The sequence below is a fragment of the Oncorhynchus gorbuscha genome, linkage group LG16 (assembly GCF_021184085.1).
Source record: "Oncorhynchus gorbuscha isolate QuinsamMale2020 ecotype Even-year linkage group LG16, OgorEven_v1.0, whole genome shotgun sequence".
NCBI classification, from domain to species: domain Eukaryota; kingdom Metazoa; phylum Chordata; class Actinopteri; order Salmoniformes; family Salmonidae; genus Oncorhynchus; species Oncorhynchus gorbuscha.
Genome location: NC_060188.1, coordinates 56894605 through 56915335, shown reverse-complemented (window position 1 = coordinate 56915335; position 20731 = coordinate 56894605). Strand labels below are relative to the sequence as shown.

The 20731-nt window shown below is 45.3% G+C and overlaps 1 protein-coding gene across 3 annotated transcripts in view; it reads right to left on the bottom strand.

Moving 5' to 3' along the window:
- The window catches only part of LOC123999724 (zinc finger and BTB domain-containing protein 16-A-like), a 147527-nt gene that overhangs the window by 60386 nt on the left and 66410 nt on the right, over window positions 1–20731 (bottom strand). For all 3 annotated transcript variants that reach the window (XM_046305747.1, XM_046305749.1, XM_046305748.1), the window contains exon 4: window positions 6602–6688. In XM_046305747.1, the coding sequence (XP_046161703.1) occupies window positions 6602–6688 (87 nt within the window). The remainder of the gene's footprint in view (window positions 1–6601; window positions 6689–20731) is intronic.

The window sequence follows — 20731 nt, the reverse complement described above, 5'->3', positions numbered from 1 at the left end:
GGAGTCAGACATACAAATGGGTAATCTGCCGGAGTGAAGGACAGCTTGCTCAATAATGAATGGCTAGTGAAATATGGTGGCTAGCGTCTAGCCATGCTCATCAGCATTACTGCGCACCTGATGACCACAGCAGGGGGGCATTCATGACGCTAACGCGACAATCAAAAATGAAACGCTACCCAATAACCTTCATGTACCTCCAGTTACTATTTCTAGACTGTTTGTGCTGAATAAATGTCGGTGTGGTAATACATCTATTTATTCAAACCTTGATTTCCACATAAACACATCAGAATTTAAGATCTTTCAGGCAAACAGAAACGCTTCATACCAAGGCTATGTGGGGAGCACACGCATGCACTATCCATTGTGGCTCTAATGCTCACTGACAACTTAATAACGTCACAATTAACTAAATGCTAAACAGACGCTCCCATTCGCCTAATGTGATTGAGATAATCAACACTTTTGACGTGACCCCTGTGCACCGGTGGCAACGGTCCAATTTAGGAGAGTCACATGGGAAGGGTGTTTGTGGGGACTGATTGGGAGGCCACCAGTGTGAACATTTTCAGATGTGGGAGAGAAAAAACAAAGTAGGGTGGGAGGGAAAGCGAGAGAAAGAAGGAAAGAGGCCTCATGGTTTATTTTCTCCCTGTGCCATAACACAGGCGTGTTGTCCTCCCTTTTCTCTCGCTCACTGTCCAAACTATTTCTGTCTTGAGAAAGAAACTGTTTACTCTGTGGCCCGGTCGCTGGAGTCACGCCGTGTTCCCACCGGCTAAACCCACTGTTGCCTCTCCAAAATGTTTAGCATATTTTCCCTGTAACACAAGACTTAAAAAGGAGGGGAGGAAAAGGGGGGGAGGGATAGAAAAGGAGGGGTAGTCCCTTCTATTATTTAGGGATCTTCACTGAGGAGCGGTCAGAGTGCTCGTCTATAAACATGACTACCACCATCTCATAGAAAACATGTTGCTTGGCCTCCTGAGTGGCGCAGTGGTCTAAGACACTGCATCAGTGCTAGCTGTGCCACTAGAGATTCTGGGTTCGAGTCCAGGCTCTGTCGCAGCCGACCGCGACCGGGAGACCCGTGGGGTGGCGCACAATTGGCCCAGCGTCGTCCGAGATAGGGGACGGTTTGGCCGGCAGAGGTGTCCTTGTCACAATCGCGCACTAGCGACTCCTGTGGTGGGCCGGGCGCAGTGCACGCTTACACGGTCACCAGGTGCACGGTGTTTCCTCTGACACATTGGTGCAGCTGGCTTCCGGGTTAAGTGGGCATTGTGTCAAGAAGTAGTGTGGGTTGTGTATCGGAGGATAAACAGCTCTCGACCTTTGACTCCGAGTCCGTACGGGAGTTGCAGCGATGAGACAAAACTGCAACTACCAATTGGATTACCACAAAATTGGGGAGAAAACGGGGTAAAAACCTCAACCCTGCTTCGCTTCCAAACTTGGACATAATAGCTTTCAATGCCAGAAGGTGACATTTGGATCATTTGCATGATCGGCAAAAGCACCCAATTCTAGAGGGGGGCAAAAACTGACAGTGCAGATGTAGATGCATTGATGGCACCCATATTACATCATCAAGCTCAAAAGTCATATCAGGACATGGAATCCATCTCCTCCTAGTTCAAACCATTAAGATGTGTCTTGTGTGAGAGGGGTGCGTCCTTCAAGCTTGTTGCTAAATGATCAATGTCAGGTGCTATAATGTGATTCCACCAGTGACTTGTGAGGTGGAGATGGAACCCTCCGGAGCTATACGAGAGGTGATATACAGTGCCTTCGGAAAGTATTTAGACCCTTGAATCTTTCCACATTTTGTTAAGTTACAGCCTTATTCTAAAATTGATTAAAAAAAAAATTTAACAGCAATGTACACACAATACCCCATGATGACAAAGTGAACAGGTTTTCAGAATTTTTTGCATTTTTATATATTTTTTTAAACAGAAATTTCTTATTTACATAAGTATTCAGCTCCTTCGATAGGACACTCAAAATTGAGCTCAGGTGCATCCTGTTTACATTGATCATCCTTGAAATGCTTCTACAATTTGACTGAATTCCACCTGTGGTAAATTCAATTGATTGGACATGATTTGGAAAGGCACACACCTGGCTATATAAAGTTCCACAGTTGACAGTACATGTCAGAGCAGAAACCAAGCCACGAGGTCGAAGGAATTGTCCGTAGAGCTCCGAGACAGCATTGTGTTGAGGCACAGATCTGGGGAAACATTTCTGCAGCATTGAAGGTCCCCAAGAACAGCGGCCTCCATCATTCTTAACTCTTCCTAGAGCCACTCCCCAGTAAAAGGCACATGACAGCCTGCTTGGGGTTTGCCAAAAGGCACCTAAAGATTCTCAGACCATGAGAAACAAGATTCTCTAGTCTGATGAAACAAAGATTGGACTCTTTGGCCTGAATGTCTGGAGGAAACCTTGCACCATCCCTACAGTGACACATGGTGGTGGCTGCATCATGCTGTGGGGAGGTTTTTCATCAGCAGGGAGACTAGTCAGGATCGAGGCAAAGACGAACGGAGCAAAGTACAGCGAGATCCTTGATGAAAACCTGCTCCAGAGGAGCAGGGGCAACGGTTCTGCTCCAGCTCAGACTGGGGCAACGGTTCACCTTCCAACAGGACAATGACCCTAAGCACACAGCCAAGACAACACAGGAGTGGATTCCGAACAAGTCAATTCAATTCAATTCAAGGGCTTTATTGGCATGGGAAACATGTGTTAACATTGCCAAAGCAAGTGAGGTAGACAACATACAAAGTGAATATATAAAGTGAAAAACAACAAATTAACAGTAAACATTACACATACAGAAGTCTCTGAATGTCCTTGAGTGGCCCAGCCAGAGCCCGGATTTGAACCCGATTGAACATCTCTGGAGAGACCGGAAAATAGCTGTGCAGCAAAGCTCCCCATCCAGCCTGACAGAGTTTGAGAGGATCTGCAGAGAAGAATGGGAGAAACTCCCCAAATACAGGTGTGCCATCCTTGCCTGCCTGGTTGGCCTTCTCTCTCTCTACCGCACCTGCTGTCTCTAACTGAATGCTCGGCTATGAAAATCAACTGACATTTACTCCTGAGGTGCTGACCTGTTGCAACCTCTACAACCACTGTGATTATTATTATTTGACCCTGCTGGTCATCTATGAACATTTGAACATCTTGGCCATGTACTGTTATCGCCACCGGGCACAGCCAGAAGAGGACTGGCCACCCCACAGAGCCTGGTTCCTCTCTAGGTTTCTTCCTAGGTTCTTGCCTTTCTAGGCAGCTTTTCCTAGCCACCGTGCTTCTAGACCTGCATTGTTTGCTGTTTGGGGTTTTAGGAGTTTCTGTGTAGCACTAACTTCGGCTGATGTAAAAAGGGCTTCATTTGATTGATTGAAATTGGATTGTAGTGTCATACCCAAGACGACTCGAGGCTGTAATCGCTACCGAAGGTGCTTCAACAAAGTACTGAGTAAAGGGTCTGAATACTTATGGTAATGTGATATTTCAGTTTTAAATCTTTTATAACTTAACAGACATTTCTTTTGCTTCGTCATTATGTGTATTGTGTGTAGATTGATGAGAATGCTTTCCGAAGGCGCTGTAGGTGGGAGTCGGGTTGGGCTGCCCTTAAAAAGGAATTAAGCCAGACCAGGGCAGTAACCTACTGCGTGAACACATACATTCATGTGTTCATACTGTGCATGTTCGGAGTAATGTACATGCATGCACAGGGATATAACCTAACCTAAGCACATACCAACTAACACTAAATATAAAGCCTGTTTCACAAGCAGTGTGAGTCTGAGCGGCTAAAGAAGCACCGTGGCAGCTGATACTTCTGACGTCAACTGGCCAGAAGGGATGCCACAATAGTGCCCATTGAAAGAGCAGCATTACCCAGAAATGGGCATGACTTCAGGGCCAAATATTGTCATTTGAGAACAACAACCCTTGCTGCCAAGCAGCCGCTCAGATAACATCTGGCTTTGATGGTCAACAATGTTTCCCCTCCTATGTTTTCCTCGGTCTGGTGTTCGACCCCTGTGCAAAAACAGTGTTTTAGATTTAATTATTATTACAGCCATTACAAAGGAAAATAATAGGTCCCCATTTGCACAATAACTAATATTATCTTTATAAAACAATATTCTTATTTCAAGTCTTACATTCAAAATGTACAGTGTACAGTGCACATGTAAAAAAAAAAACCCCAGACAGTTTGACAGAGTATTTCAGATGCGGGGGGGGTGATGACTGCGCGAGGGGAACAGGCCTTCGCTCTCTGCCCCTCTGTACCCTCTCTGTCAGCAGGAGTCTGAGACCCGGACATTTACAGCGCCACGTAAAACTCTGGTCATCCTAAACACCACCTCCATGTCGACGGCCATTAACTATTTACATAGCGGGTGCGACGCAGTCACACAACCACCGGACTGTGGACCGAGGGGGTAGAAGGTGAGTGGGGAGGAAGAAATCTCTAGCTGTTAAGTAACTGTTTTCTCTGGGGTTGGATGGACACAGCAGCTCTCAGAGGAGCACTTTTCCTACTTTGAAAAAGGTGTATATTACATCTCATTGTGAACTTCGAGTCATTGAAACATTTCTGTATAGCAGAGTGAGAGTAAACAGAACAGGGATTCCTCACTGTTCACTCACCTCTCAATCTCACCTTACATGAGTCATGCTTAATGGAAACGTTGTTCTAAACGGTTTCAAGTATGAGTAATCCCCTTCCTGACAGTGTACAGTAAGTTATGTATTGCCACACAGGCATACACAGAGCCGCACACAAACAGAATAAGGTGACAACCCATTTTCCAGAGCTAGTAAACTGAGTAAAGCTAAGCATATGGGTGAGCATATTGAGGGATGGAGCCGGCGTATCAGCCTAGCCATGCGTTACAGCACATTTTAAAATATAAGCCTGGCGGGCCTCGGGGGAGACTGGCCTCACTGCTGTTCCAATACCTGGCAGGAAGACAAGTCGCGCTGCCCATTTTTCTAGACCAGACTGGAATGCTATATTTAGAGCTGCATTCCTTTCTGCTGGTATGCCTGTCCAATCATTAGCCTCGTTTAACCCCTCTTCACTCAGAGGCCCTCGAATTGGTCAATGCCGCTCCGGAGGCCCCAGCCACTGTCAAATAGGGGGCCTGCTCAAGTGGGGCCATGAGACACGAGTGTCAAAAAATGATCGCTCCGGAAAGGTGTTCGAGTCAGGCTTGGATGAGACGTGTCAATGCCTTCATGATACGGAGTGTCACATACCCAAACAGAATCAGGATGGACTATTTTTCTACTGCAGTAGACAGAGGAGCCCCCCCCCCATTTCAAATACAAAACAGAGCATGACTTCCCTGCAGGTTGAGTAACATCACCCTAACAATGGCTAACTCTCAATGAGCACAACAAAACTTTATCTACTGAAAAAGTTTCCATTGGAGAAAAAAAAGGAAGAGATAAATGTATCACTTGGGAAGACATTTGAGGTTGACATAGTGACAGGAGAACATTGCTTGGATCACATTACCAGTCCATAGTCCTGAAAGAGGATGGCTTGTTGTTTGTTTGGCCAGTCACATAAGTGTGGAGTGATAGAATGGCTGTAACCCAGTAAACCGCGGGTCACACACATCAATGCTACACACCAGAGGTTGTGACCCATCTGACACACTCTGGAGTCCAACAGTCACAACACACCTAGTCACCCTTCCCACAGTATCAAGCAGCGGTGGATCAACACACTGTGAGTGGAGGGAAACCCGAGTCGGACATATATGAGTGAGTGATCTTTGGAATCTGCTGGAAAGACGTCGCCATCCTCATCCTCCTGTCGCTGATGAACCAGACTGGCTTGCCAAGTGAAAGGCACCCCCCACCGTCCAGTCCCGTATTGATTACCACTGCTTTATTAAAAGGCCTGATATGATCCAGTCCCATCCAGCTAGCCAGTGGACGGTAGGTCCCAGGTCTGGGTGTCTCTTCCCTTCCCCCTCTCTGGCATCCAGGCTGTGTCATCAGGCTGAGGGAGCCCGTGTGCCAGGGAAGATTCCAGACCCTCACCTTCCATTGGCCACTGTGACGCGAGCCAACCGGCTTATAAACATAACTCAGGGGGGTTCGGCTTTATGCCAGAAGCCATGCATGTGGATATGTTCACCACTGAGTCTTTCTGCTTCGGTCAGCGGCAAGCGCCACAATACATCACCCATTGTAGATACACAGTGGTGTAAAAACAACTAAGACTTAATAATGAGTCAACTAGCATTAAGGTCAACTAGCATTAGACGTTACTCAATATACTTCAGACCATTTAGGCACACTAAAATGCATGTGTTTTTTTGGGCCATATTTATAGCCATCAATCTGACCTGTTTCGCCTGAATTGGTTCAAACTTTAAGCCCAAGAGCATACTGTAAACACTTGCACAACAGACACAGACATAGATGGGTGTACAAGACCATGGTGGGAGTGGAGCAATTGTTTCAAAGAGATCACAATCTCCCTAACACACAGAGTGATGGGGGAACATGTGTAAAGCCTTATTGAAGCAGATGCGGGATGTGTTCTTACATGTGTGGATCTGTCTGTGAGCCTCCAGAGCATCCTCCTTCTGGAACTGGGCCCCACACTGGTCACAGACAATGGCCTTCTCACCAGCTGCAACACAGGAGAGGAGACAGGAGGGTGTCAAATATGGATGGTGTTTATAGACCGTATATGAATAGAAAAAGGTGTGTACAGCAGTAGTTATGTAGGATGACATAATATGGTTCCTACAGTGTAGTTGGCTTAACACTACTTGCGTAGTACAGCATGTGGGTAGTGCTACATAACCTTCAGAACAGCCATAGTGTAGTGAAATCATCTATTTAAATTAACAAACTGATACTGCCAAGAGCAGAGCAGAGTGCAGGTTTTTATTTTAAAGATATCATAAAAAACAATTCCCACGCACCTATAACAAGCAAACTCAGATGTATAAGTGATGTTCCTATTTTTGAAAATTGGTATTGACATAGCACTGAATATTACATGAGCCATTGTGTCTGAGCAGCTTTATTAGTGCAGTATGGGAACATGTGCCAACGTTGGGCCTCTTCTCTTCACACTGCACTTCTACAATCCAATTCAGTTCAGTAAACTTGATTTATTCCCCAGCCAGGGGCAATAACAAAATCCTGTTTATTGAATTGAACTGTATGAGTGCAGCACGAGGAGCAGAGGTATTTATCAAAACACAAACAGGGGGTGCTATGGGAGCACGTCAAGGCGCGCTAACTCGCTGTCCTGCTCCACCCAGATATCAAACAGGTGTGTTCGGTGTTCCTGTGTGGTCCTGATCCCAGGACGATGAGAACCCTAAACCAGACCTTGGTTGTTCTGTTCTTGGCATCGTCTCCAAGGGTTACGACACCCTCTGGCAGCAGCAAATCAAAACAGGAAGTTAATTCTCATAACTTTTTTTGGTCTCCGAGATGGAGAGAAACTGGGTGTCGGTTTCGCAACACTATTACAAAACAGCTACACCGTTAGTCTGAGGAAGACAAGTTACACTGAGGCATGATGGACAAGTTGGAGTTGTACATTTGCCAGTTACTTATGTAACTTATGTAACTGTTTGAGTTATTGTACTAGACCTTAACTGTCATTTCACACACTCACAGCACAAGGCATTAGTTCCTATAGCCATTTATTCTACAGAAATATGGACTTCAGTAGAAAAAAACTTGCCAAAGTAATACCCTTGATTTTCTGCATATTTTAAGGCAACGTATGGCCAGGGATGTTTAATGCAGAGTTGAACATATGGCATAATTTGTCCGTTAAAAGATACTTAACCTTTGGAGAGGGAACCGTGTTCAGGTGAGATAGACAGAATATCACATTTTAAATTCGCATGAATAAAAATCAGCTCCCCCTGCTTCTTCCAGAGCCCAATGGAGATTATTGGATATTATAGGGTCAGGAGTCTTTCCTGGTTGGGTCACATGGTCTAGAACACAGGTAGGCAATTAGATTCAGCTTCCGGACAATTTGAGGATGGTCTGGAGGCAGGAACTTAATTATAATAATTTATCAAATTACCATAATTAAGGCCAAAAAGAGATGATTTTAAAATACAATAATTTCATACCTTGATTACATTGAGACATGATAATGTTTATTTTATTTGCGGGAATACAATAGATTAAAATCCTTTTTATCTGAATTCTTAAGAGATTTTAGTGTCTTTTGACCAAATACAAAAAAATGAAAATAAATGAAAAATAAATGTATTATTTATGCCGGTTTTGGCCCGCCGTTCATCTGTTGCCGACCACTGGTCTAGAAAAACTCCTGGCCCTAGCATTGACTATAATGCTTTTTTGACTGCTAGCTTCATTCAATGGACTGTAACCATGAGCAGCCCTCACTAAAAGGTGCCATGAGCCAATTCAATCTTTACCTGGGGGGATCCAGCACAGCGCAGGCTTAGTGAACCGGGGCCCCACAAATGGCACAACACTAACCGCTCCCCAGGGAGGCTGAAGTGTACACCCCGGCACATGGACATAAATCCTTAGAGGAAGTGGCGGCGTGACGCCCGTGTCTTTATGTGGACAAAACCTCCGTGGCACCTTATTGGTGTGGGTCATTACTGTCTGAGTGGGGAGGAGGACCGTTAGAGGGGTCACAGCACCCAGTCAGTCAGCCACCCAGCTGGCAGGCAGGACCTGTTCAGGAGGCCACTGAAAAACCCTAACCCAAATTAAAGTGATACATTTTCATTCCCTTTCCTACTTATTTTATCAATAGAAGGCATCTCATAGCCAGCTAGAGGAGAGGTGAGAGAAACTCCTGCCTGGCACAGTGCCCCCCCTCCCCCGATCCTCTGCCCCGGGTAGTGCCGTGGAAGCACCAACTCTGCGGCTCAAAATAACTGCCTGCCTCTCCAGAGAGAGAAAGAAAGAAGTGGCTATAAAATAATTGTTCTCCAACAACCCCTGCTTCCTCCCTCCTTGGCCTCCCTCCTTCAAGTTGCCACAACCGGGCCCTAACCTGACATAATGGGCCTTGCACAACTGTTGCTTCGAATAACCCAGGGAAAAGGAGGGGGAGTGGGGATTTGTGCCACGTGCCACGGACGGACCCTTTTTGCTTCCTCCTCTGTAATATTGCACAACGTATTTTGGCAGCGAGATTTTTTGTGTTTCAAAAGAAACAGAACACTTTGTTTATGGCCTTGCGTGGCGGCCGTGTCGAGAGGAAGCCTCCTCCTCCTTAGGGAGATGGGATATGCAAAAAAACACATTTCCAATTCAAACAGGCATATAATACACACGTGTACATGTGTGAAATAGGACAAATATAAGCACCTACCAAATTATTCTTAAAACAAAGTCACGGCACAGATTGGAGGGAGGTGGGGGGGTGGTGGGGGAACTCGAGCTATGCGAAGAGTGGTCGCGGTGGGAGGGCTACAGTGTGTGTTTGTGTAGGGGGGGGGGGTTACACCTGATTGGAAGTGCCAGTAGCCCACCCCACGGTGTGTCTGTGCTAACCCAATCTAACAGAGCCCATCCGCACCACACCGCCACACACACAGCCTACCCTCAATGTGATCGCATAACTATGCCATTCATCTCCACTTCTCAGACAGAAGATGCAGTTTGTTCCTTTTGTGGAGAGGCAGAGAGAGAGCACGAGAGAAAGAGCGAGAGAGAGAGAGAACAGATCGAGAAGAGAGAAAGAGAGAGAGAGAAAGGGGGCAGATCGAGAGAGAGAGAAAGGGGGCAGATCGAGAGAGAGAGAGAGAGAGGGCAGATCAAGAGAGAGAGAGAGAGAGAGAGAGAGAGAGAGAGAGAGAGAGAGAGAGAGAGAGGGGGGAGGGATATTTGAGCAGACAAACACAGAAACCAACAAAAACACAGCCTGGCTGTTCGGTGAGCCTACACAAATGGGTTACGCAAGACAGTACACTGGGTGCAAAAAAAACCCACACACACACACATCCGTCAGAACAATGAGTACAGACACCACGCTCTCCCTTTTTTCCTCTCTCCCTCTCCTCTCCCTTCAGCGGTAACGAGCTGTGCTGTACAGTTTTATTTACACTACCCTCTTATCAGTCACAGAACAGTACGGAGACTGCCAATTGGAAAGGACAGCCCAGAACTGTGTGTTCCCTCGCTCAAGTAGATGTGTACCGCAGGCAGCACATTTTTTATCAACCAAGACGAAAATCCTGGGCCGCAGCCAGGATTCCTCTCAAAACACACACACACACACACGAGAGTATTACGCACGCACAGACACGACACACATAGACCAAGGGCACACAGCACTGACTAACAAACATATACAGTAATTTATACAAATAGACATACAGCTACCCATAGACACGTGTAGCACAGACACAGACAGACAAAATACTCGGATACTCGGAATTACACGATTGTGTAAGCAAACACTGTACAGTAGATAAGATAAAACTGTTTTCCCTCTTGCAAATCCTGACCATAAGGACATGGGAGAGCGGTTAGCTGGTTTACAATGATAGTTATCAGCAGGGGGGGAAAACAGAAATAAAAACAGAAAATCTTCAGGCCACATGACAGTTTTATGGTCTACTGCTCAGAACGAGGATGTCTAGAGACGAGGAAAGCAGACAAATATTGACTTGCCGAATGTGAGGGCGTGTGCGTGCACACAGACACACACCAAAGCAGTCTCTGAATTCAAACCCTCAAAATGGATGCGCTTCAGCACAATCAGTCACCCTTGTTTTTCGCTGCTCAAATCTCTTAATCCATTTTGCCTGCAAACCAAATTTGTCTGTCCAGTAGGTCACAGACAGGCTTTTTTCTCCCTCGCCCTCTCTGTTGCTCGCTCTTTCCTCTGTACAATAAAGCTATTTTCAGTGCTCTTGCCTTGGGGAAACTAGGGGCATCTCAGTCCACATAACGCCACCCCCCCGTCCTGACGTCAGTCAGAGCCTTGTTCAGGCAGTACACTAGTCTGAGCCTCAGCCTCGTCTGGGCCTTTGAAGGCCAGATAGTGTGGCTGCTATGACAAGCAGGCAGGCAAACTCACATCCTCCCTACCTCCCAATCCTTCCAGCCCACCAAACTACTAGGGCCGGGACGATACTGGTATCGTGATACTTGTTAGTAAAGAAACAAAGCGGATTGAACTTATTTTGGAAAACAGCCCAAACGTTGGAAACAAAACATCATTATGTTGTCATCCAGAGTCAATTATTTATTTTCCGACCTATAGCACACTATATTTGACATACAGCAGGTTTAAAAAAAGCTGTGCGTTCATTTTTGCCATGGTACAATATTATGATACTGGTATCACAACCCTACAAACTACCTTTCACTCTTCCTCCCCAACACCTTCCCCCTCTCTGCCACAGAGGTGAAAGTTTCCATGTGTTCTCCAGCTTTACCTACTCCCCATTTTGTTCCAGAAGTGGGTTGCTAGACGTTCTTAAGTTATGACATGTTGGCGTGTTCCCCCTCGGTCCGGCTCGGACACAAAGGCCTCTTAAAGCTTTGGGGAGGAAACATGAGCCGGGCCGGGGAGAGGAGAGAGGACCCACTGGGGCTTTGCTGGTGTGAAGTGGCAGGAAATGAGGACGGGACCTCCTGAAGTCAGTCCGGCTGGCTGCCCCTGTTCCCCCTCTGCTCCCTCCAACACAGGGGCCATTCCTCAAGGAAGACTTCCATTCCTCAAGGCAAAGAGGCCTGATTTGAATAGCCTTGGTCTCCACAATAGACGGAGACCAACTCCTAATGCGGAGGTCAGGCCAGTTTGGGCCAGCTGTCCTCAAAAGCGACCGTTGGAATGACAGAAACAAAATGGCTTGTTAGGGTAAGACAGCTTTCATTTGAATGGTTTGATGTGAGTGGATGCAGTTCTCCCTTTGCATTCAAACCAGGTTAATTGAAGCAACGCAGACAGGCCACTGGTGCGTAACGCAGGCCTAAATGTACACCAATGCACTGAAAAAGTCCCATCCACAGTTCAGAAAATGGTAGCCATGATTAGTGGGGGACCGTTTCTATATCAAACATCTCTGACCCAGAGCTAGTCAGTGTCACTCCCCTGGCCTGGGAAGGTCATGGAATGTTCCAGGACATAAACACTTCTTTGAACTGTTGGAGCTGAGCGATAACCGTTGGATTTGGTTCTTGGCGAGGGGACGGGAGGCGGCAGCTTTTTTCCATATGAACCTGAGAGTCTGACCACGAGGTGAACCCTCGCCCCCCCATGACTATTGCAGGACACAGAAAACCCGCTGGATACAGCAATTGACATGTCTTTACAGTGCTGTAAATGCCTTTATTGCTTAGGAGAAATAGATGGAAGGAAGGGCGGGGGCGTTTTCGGTTGTCATTTGCCAGCCTTTATATTTGGCCTGGGGAAAAGATGACTGTGTGAAGCCGGTTCCAACAGACGCCTCTAGATGCCTTTTAACAGTACCAGTCAAAAGAAACAGCCAATGTAAAAGAGTCCAGCCACTAAAAAGCAACCAAAGACCGGGCAACCTGCTATTCAAATGTAACAAAAGACAACAAGCTGTGGCCATAAAAGACAATCATGTGGTGCTGCTGTATTTGAGCCAGTATCGCAAAGATGGCATGAACAATTGGTTCAGAAGCTGTAGAAATGCTGCACAGTTCCTGACAAATGGGTGCTACAGTGTCTGCAGTGAAACAAAATGGTCACAGGGCTAGAAAGGGGAAACTGAAACGATGGCAAAGCCTGCTGCATACGCGCTCTCTCCACAAGTCAATAACCTGTAAAGATTTAGCATTTAGGGCCCATTATTTCCTGCTTTCAAGTCACACGTTGTCAAAGGAACTACTGGGTTTATTAAGGCCAGAGTAGAGTTAGGATGCCTGGGGGGTGGGGGCTGTAGGCAACAATTACCTCTGGGACAGTAAATGAGACAGGAAAAGGGAGGGAAAATATTTGTTTTGGGAGGGAAGACTGACAGAAATGTTTAACAGAAGACTTTAAAAATGCACAAATCCAAGATGGTAATAATCCTTTTTCAATGGGATTGTGAGAGTTTCCGTAATACATTGCCAATAGCAAGGGGACTCTATGTACCTGAAGATTTGTTGGTGACAGTAGAACATCACTAATCCAGATTATCCTTTAAAGACGAGAAGTCTGAAATATGTGGACATCTGAAGTGCCAACTAGGAGCACATGGTCGCAGAGCCAACAGAAACAAACTGCCGATATGGCCAAGAAGAGATAATAGGAAATCCAAAAACCAAAACAACTGGAAATGTGGAAAACATGCAGCGTTTAACTACACTCAGGTGCACTGATTTACATACTTGTTTATTTCGTTTGCATCCAAAATGATTTTTCACCCAGTTAAAACACACAAGGTTTTATTGCCTACGAGTTCAAACGGAATGTGATATAAATTATACAAATTCCAAAAGTAAAAGTATTGAGTGAAAAAACTTCACATTAAATAGTCTTAAAAACCTTCATCTTTGGCCAAGATGTCTGCCAAATGACAAAAGGAGTTTGCTGCTTGCTCTTTCCATTATGTCATTTGTTTTTCTGAGAGAGGGGGGACTGAGCCATAATCTTTCCTAGCAAGAAGAAGTGGAAAAGGGGAAAAAGTAGGGTGAGAGAAAGCGAGAAAAAAAAAGTCAATTCCATAAACATTTTTTTCTTCACAAAAGTGGACAGTGTGACGGGCCATTAACTTCCTCACTAAAACTTTTTACTATGTCCTGCCACACATTCCAGATCTGCTGTCCTCTTCCTCTGAAGCAGCTCCTAGTCAGTCACCCTGCAGTGCACCACAGCACCCAGATATAGTAACGATAGAACCGACACTCGAGAAGTGACAAGCCATTGGCCGAGAGCCAACAAAAGCCAAGATTCAGCTGGGCAAAAATAGGCCAAGCTGCCACTGTACAGTCCTTTTTATACTGAACAAAAATATAAATGCAACATGCAACAATTAACAATTTTACTGAGTTCAGTTCATATCAGGAAATCAGTCAATTGAAATAAATAAATGAGGCACCTAATCTTTAGATTTCACATTACTGGGCAGGGGACCAGCCTTGGGTGGGCCTGGCTCCCAAGTGGGTGGGCCTATGCTACTGGGGAGCCAAGCCCAGCATTCAGAATTATTTTTTCCCCCACAAAAGGGCTTTATTACAAACAGAAATACTCCTCAGTTTCATCAGCTGTCCAGGTGGCTGGTCTCAGACGATCCCGCAGGTGAAGGGGCCGGAAGTAGAGGTCCTGGGCTGGAGTGGTTACACATGGTCTGCGGTTGTGAGGCTAGTTGGACATACTGCCAAATTCTCCAAAACGACATTGGAGGCAGCTTATGGTAGAGAAATGAACATTCAATTCTCTGGCAACAGCTCTGGTGGACTCTCTCAAAACTTGAGACATCTGTGGCATTGTGTTGTGTGACAAAACGGCATATTTGAGCATCCTTTTATTGTCCCAAGCGCAAGGTGCACCTGTGTAATGATCATGCTCTTTAATTAGCTTATTGATATGCCACACCTGTCAGGTGGATAGATTATCTTGGCAAAGGAGAAAAGCTCACTAACAGGGATGTTAAAAAAATTGTGCACAACATTTGAGAGAAATAATCATTTTGTGCATATAGAACATTTCTGGGATCTTTTATTTCAGCTCATGAAACATGAGACCAAGGCTTTACATGTTGCGTTTATATTTTTGTTCAGTATAGTTAATCTATAACTACATTTTTGACACCTGAAGGGATAGTATAGTAGCTCCTTTGACTGTGCTCAGACTTGAAAGGCACTACTGGCTAGACGGCTCATCAATTTAACAGAGAGCAGAAGCATCTCCTCTGAGAGGCTTCCTGAGCCCCAAACGACAGACAGTTTACTCCAGTCAAAAATAGTCCTCCCTCTGCCTGACCACCAAGATTAGTATTCCGAGGCCATTTAATAGTTCGCAACAGTTAGAACATAATATCCACGCTCTGCTTTTATGCTGCACCTCCTAGTGGAATTAGTAGCATAAAAGCAAGCCTTGTGTGTCCTGGCTACTTCCAGATGGCTTTGGGAGTGCTTTTATCTTTTTTTTCCCCCCTCTCTTTCACTTTCTCTCTCTCCCTTTTTTTTCATACATGAAAGCACCGTCTGCGGATCTTTGCTTAGCGGGTTGATTGTCTCTTCATCCCGAAAATAAAAAAAATTCTTAGAGTATTTCAGAAGGGAGTCTCTTCCATAAATGGGATTCATAGCTTTCTAATCTGTGCTGAGAAATTGATCTAAAACTTTCCCAGAGCTATCGTCCAACTTACATAATGCAATAAAGGCCATGCCTTGGAGGATATTTACTTTCATGGCCATTTACGTGGCAAACAAATCATGCTTTCTTTTCTCGGTTGGCATTGTGGTAGCGTATGACATAGTTTATTTCCGTCACGAAATGGCCCACAAAGATTAAATCCAACTGGTATGTTGCGACAAGACCAATCTGGCAAATGATGCAAGTGTGGTCAGTGTCATACCATGTTTATAGATGGTAGATTTTCATACAAAATAAATCAAGAACATATTGCATTGATGGTAAGCTTCGGTCTTAACCATGGAACATTTCTGCATACAACAGAATGCTATTTTGCTTGATAGCAATGACAACTACGTGCAAAATATAATTTTCACATGGTTAATGGATTGTCATATAATTGAAAGGTGCAGACTAAATGAAGTCTGGAATGGTGGTCAGGTCTGACAGCACATTTCCCTAATACCATTACACAAAAGCCATGCGTTTGCTGTGGTGACAGCTAATAGAAAGACCTAAGTGCATGGTTATGGGATCATTTTAGGACATGCGACAGTGCTCTCCCACACTCACTCGAACCCGCTTAAAACACCCAGACTGCCTCGGGTAAAAAAATAAATACTGGCCCAGCTCTGCCAGTGCCAAAACATTCCTCTCCTAATTTCAGTCACAGATAAACACTAGATAATCTTATAGCCGCTGCAATGTATGATACGTGGTTATGTCATTAGAACAACAACAACAGTGTTCTTCTGCTGAGCCAGATAGAGAATCAGTGGCATTTTATGAAAATCAGCCCTTTTCATCCTTCCCAGATGTTTTCATTTTCTGAGAAAATCCTTCTAATTGAGATATTTTGATGCAGGTGTGATGTAGTCTGATTAGTCAGGTCACACGTTCTCTCACTCTCCCCAATTTACACCAAGGTCGGTTGTAGTCGCTCCAGCCAACGCTGTCCTCTGGGTGAGTAGGTTAACCAGCTGGTTATTCTTTTTTGATATGTAGTCAACACAGGCAGCCACAGATACATTAACAGTGATCATTCAGACTGTTTAATATACAGACAGTTTGTCGGGCTGACATGTATAGTTACTAACTGAAGCTTCAACTAGGCTTGGACAGTATACTGTACACCAGGGCATTTTTAAATACCCAGGGTATGATTTTCAATACAAATGGTTTTGAATATTTGTATTTGTAAAGAAACACATGCACGCACACACACTATGTGTAACCCCAGTCAGATGTCTGTCCCCCCCCCCAGCGTGTCTGCGGCTTTCTGGGCGATGAAAGGTAGTGGGCTCCGGGCCTGACAAGAACACCAATCCATACTGGCCACAGGCTCCTCTCCAATCTATTTCTGCTCAGCTGGTTTTAAATGAAGTTATTATGACTCATTAAAATGCCCGCAAGCTTGTGGAAGTCGGCCAATTACGATTTAAATTTAGCCTCTCTCACAACCAAGCGCGCTCCCCCCACTCCTCCCTCCCCTAGCCCCCGTCCAGTACACTTCTCTGGCTCTTTTATTGCATTGCTATCCCCCCCTCCCTTTTCGCCTGTTCAAACCACACATCACTGCTTTTCAACCACAGATTTACAGCTGGTATCAATTCCTTGATCTTTGAACACAAACAGAACCCAATACACAAACAAGTCATTTCTGCCCGGAGAAATGCAAACAAATACACACAATAACTTCAAAAAGGGGAGACACCTTGAGTTACGTTGTTTCCTTACGCCTGCAGTTCCAAAAATGTTACTGTGAATCAAAAATAACAAAAATAGTCGCCCCTCAATTGCATATAATTTCGGCCCAAAACGTTATGCATGTTGCTGGCTTTCCTTGCAAGTATTTTTCTGACTCAAATCATGACCGCTTCACGTCACTGCTTCACATCACTTCCTGAATATTGACTTCCGTGTCTTGTTATTAATGGGACAAGGTTGACATTTAAGGGATCAGTGTTGATGCTATCATTCTATTTCGTAATTCTTTATTGCATTCCTCAGAACTTGCTTAGTGATAAGAATGATGATGTCTACCAATAAAGCAATACATGGGTGTGTCATTCTGACAGATCTATAGTACCTGCCATTCCCTGTTTGGGCCTTAAGCCCATGTCAAGGATCTTCCACTGAAAATAAAATACCTACGACCACGCAATGAAGTCCACCTGATCCTTGTACAGCCCCCCTTGAGCAACGTTCACCTTTCTCGGAATGAGGTGCACTTCTTTTCAAACAGCCCTCCCCCAACCCCAACACAGCATGGTGAACCTAACACATGTTTCTCCCTTGTAGACATGCTTGTGTGCCTTCTCCCCCTCTCTGAAATGTGTGTCGAGGTGCATGTGTGTGCCTTCTGCCCCTCTCTGAAATGTGTGTCGAGGTGCATGTGTGTGTTTTCTGCCCCTCTCTGAAATGTGTGTCGAGGTGCATGTGTGTGTTTTCTGCCCCTCTCTGAAATGTGTGTCGAGGTGCATGTGTGTGTTTTCTGCCCCTCTCTGAAATGTGTGTCGAGGTGCATGTGTGTGTTTTCTGCCCCTCTCTGAAATGTGTGTCGAGGTGCATGTGTGTGTTTTCTGCCCCTCTCTGAAATGTGTGTCGAGGTGCATGTGTGTGTTTTCTGCCCCTCTCTGAAATGTGTGTCGAGGTGCATGTGTGTGTTTTCTCCCCCTCTCTGAAATGTGTGTCGAGGTGCATGTGTGTGTTTTCTCCCCCTCTCTGAAATGTGTGTCGAGGTGCATGTGTGTGTTTTCTGCCATATCACTTGTTCCTTTTCAGCAGAACAAATTAATCGAAACCCCCCTTTCCTTTCCAGTGAGTGACACCCACCCACCCCCTTTCCTCCCGTCTCTGACAGGAGCTGCTCAGAGGGAGAAAAAAAGAAAGGATGAACCATATCCAACATTCTATGGGCTGTGTTCTGTTTTAGAAAGGCACACAGTGTACTGTGCAGCTCATAAAACTCTAAAACATCCTCCAGACGCTGCCGCAATCACCCTCCATCAAAACACTCACTGCACTCACCCTCCACACAAAACACACCATCTCGCATACAAAAATAAGAGCCGGCATCGAGCTGAATACCAAATCAGCCCATTAGAGCACAGGGGCACTCGCTACTTAGCAACCAAAGGGATTTAAAGCTGCAATACCCTGACAACAAAGGAGTAAGGGAGTAAGATCAAGGTCTTTTTTTCTACATGGGTATTATGGGCTAGTTGGGAGCTTCCTTGTGGGTTTTCTTTTTAGCACCAGAGATGTTTCTTTAACTAGGTGATGGTTAACGGACAAGTCAATTTTGAATATCCCATTGAATCTTATGAGTAAGGTGTCTTGTCGCCGAGGTAATTCGATGGGGGCTACTTAATTTGAAAGAGGTGAAAGCATCGTAAATCATTATGTATCAATATGACTCGATTTAATTGACCTCGTGTTAAGATCTGAAGCCGGGCCAAATGTGTTTTGTAGTACTAGAAATAATTATATGAGCGGTACAATGAACGTCGAGAGAGACTCGTTTAGTAAGAACAGTCATAAAAACACACAAGGTCAGATATTGAATGACTAGCGCTCAAGTACCATATAATAGTAGGTTATTGAAACAGGATCCAACTTAGACAACATTCAGTAGTAATTAGTGGTTTACTACAATGACACAAACACTGTAGCACCTCACCTACTGGGGGAATAGTCTAGAAGTTTAAGAGAATCAAGAGAGATGGCCTTAAGGGACAAGCAAACTAAACTGGGCCATCCAGTTCCGTCATAGTGTAACGACAGATGACTAACAGTCAAAGGCATCACCTCCCATTATGTACAGTACAGTCAAATCAAATGTATTTATAAAGCCCTTTTTACATCAGCAGATGTCAAAGTGCTTATACAGAAACCCGGTCTAAAACCCCAAACAGCAAGAAATGTAGATGTAGGCTATCCTTGTCACATACTGTACAGCCTAGATAGACCATCCCTCTTCCAGAGGCTTATAGAGTGCAGCCAGGTAGATACATTGAGTTCTGGCTAAAATGGGACAGTTTACTGAAAGAACACTATTTCCAACAGTCAAGTCTCATTTCAGGTGGATGGAGGTCTTAACTGGTTCCCTCCTGCCTCTCTCTCTGTGTGTGTGTGTGTGTGTGTGTGTGTGTGTGTGTGTGTGTGTGTGTGTGTGTGTGTGTGTGTGTGTGTGTGTGTGTGTGTGTGTGTGTGTGTGTGTGTGTGTGTGTGTGTGTGTGTGTGTGTGTGTGTGTGTGTGTGTGTGTGTGTGTGTGTGTGTGAGTGTGTGTGAGTGAGTGAGTGGTGAGTGAGTGAGTGAGTGAGTGAGTGAGTGAGTGAGTGAGTGAGTGAGTGAGTGAGTGAGTGAGTGGAAGCGCTTTTTGATGAGGAGAGAAGTTGCCGGACAATTACTGAGGCCATTATAGCCAGGGACCCAATCGTCTCTTCTGGACCTTTGTAATGGAGGCAGATTTATGCCCCAAATAATTCAAGTGTTGTTTTTAAATAGGGGTTTAATGTACATCAACAGGTCAGGGAAAGTATTATGGGTTTAAACCACAAGAGAGGAGTTAGGGCACACGGCCAAACAGAAGCTTGGCCCATTTATCCATGCCGTCTGTCATCCTGTGCTAATGTACTGGAGGGAGGGAGGAGGGGAGGGAGTGGGGGCGGTGAGCTATGGTGTCAGCTGTTGTGAAAAATATACATGTAAATCACAGGGCATTTTCTTTTCTACTCCCCCCCCCCCAAAAACTTTTAATAGAGCTTTTCCTCCACAACCCCCACCACATCCCCCTCCCTGTCCTGATTCACAAGGCCCTTCTCTATTTTGGAATATGTGGCTTGGAAGGCAGTCAAGTTCCATTAATTTCTGGTTTGGGTACAGTATGTTCTTGGACACATCTGCGAGTGATCATAAACACGCTGGAATGCTGGCAGAACATCCAGACCTGCCGGCACAACCATGATGTCATCACTGTGAGGGAATAGCTGGAGCGGGGCCAGGAAAGCTCCACCGAGCCGCTCCACTATACTCTACTCCTCGCTCGCTCTCTGTTCTGCTCCCACGGCAGTGAGACAGATGAGAGAGAGAGAAAGAGAGAGAAAGAAAGAAAGAGAGAGAGATAGAGAAAGAGAGAAAGAGAAACACTTTCACCTGGGCTTTTCTCATCATCCCCCTACTTCCTCTTTCCCTCTCCCCAGCACGCAGTTTTTCTAAATACCTCACATTTTTCTATGTCTTAATGCTTTAGCCATTTATATGGCGCGCACAAAGAAGTGGGAGCAGGTGTCAGTCAGGTGCACTGAGAGTTAACTAGCAGATTATGTCAGGGTTGATATGAGGGGGGCTGCAGGAAAGAGGGGGAGGTCCAAGATCTTGGCTCGTGG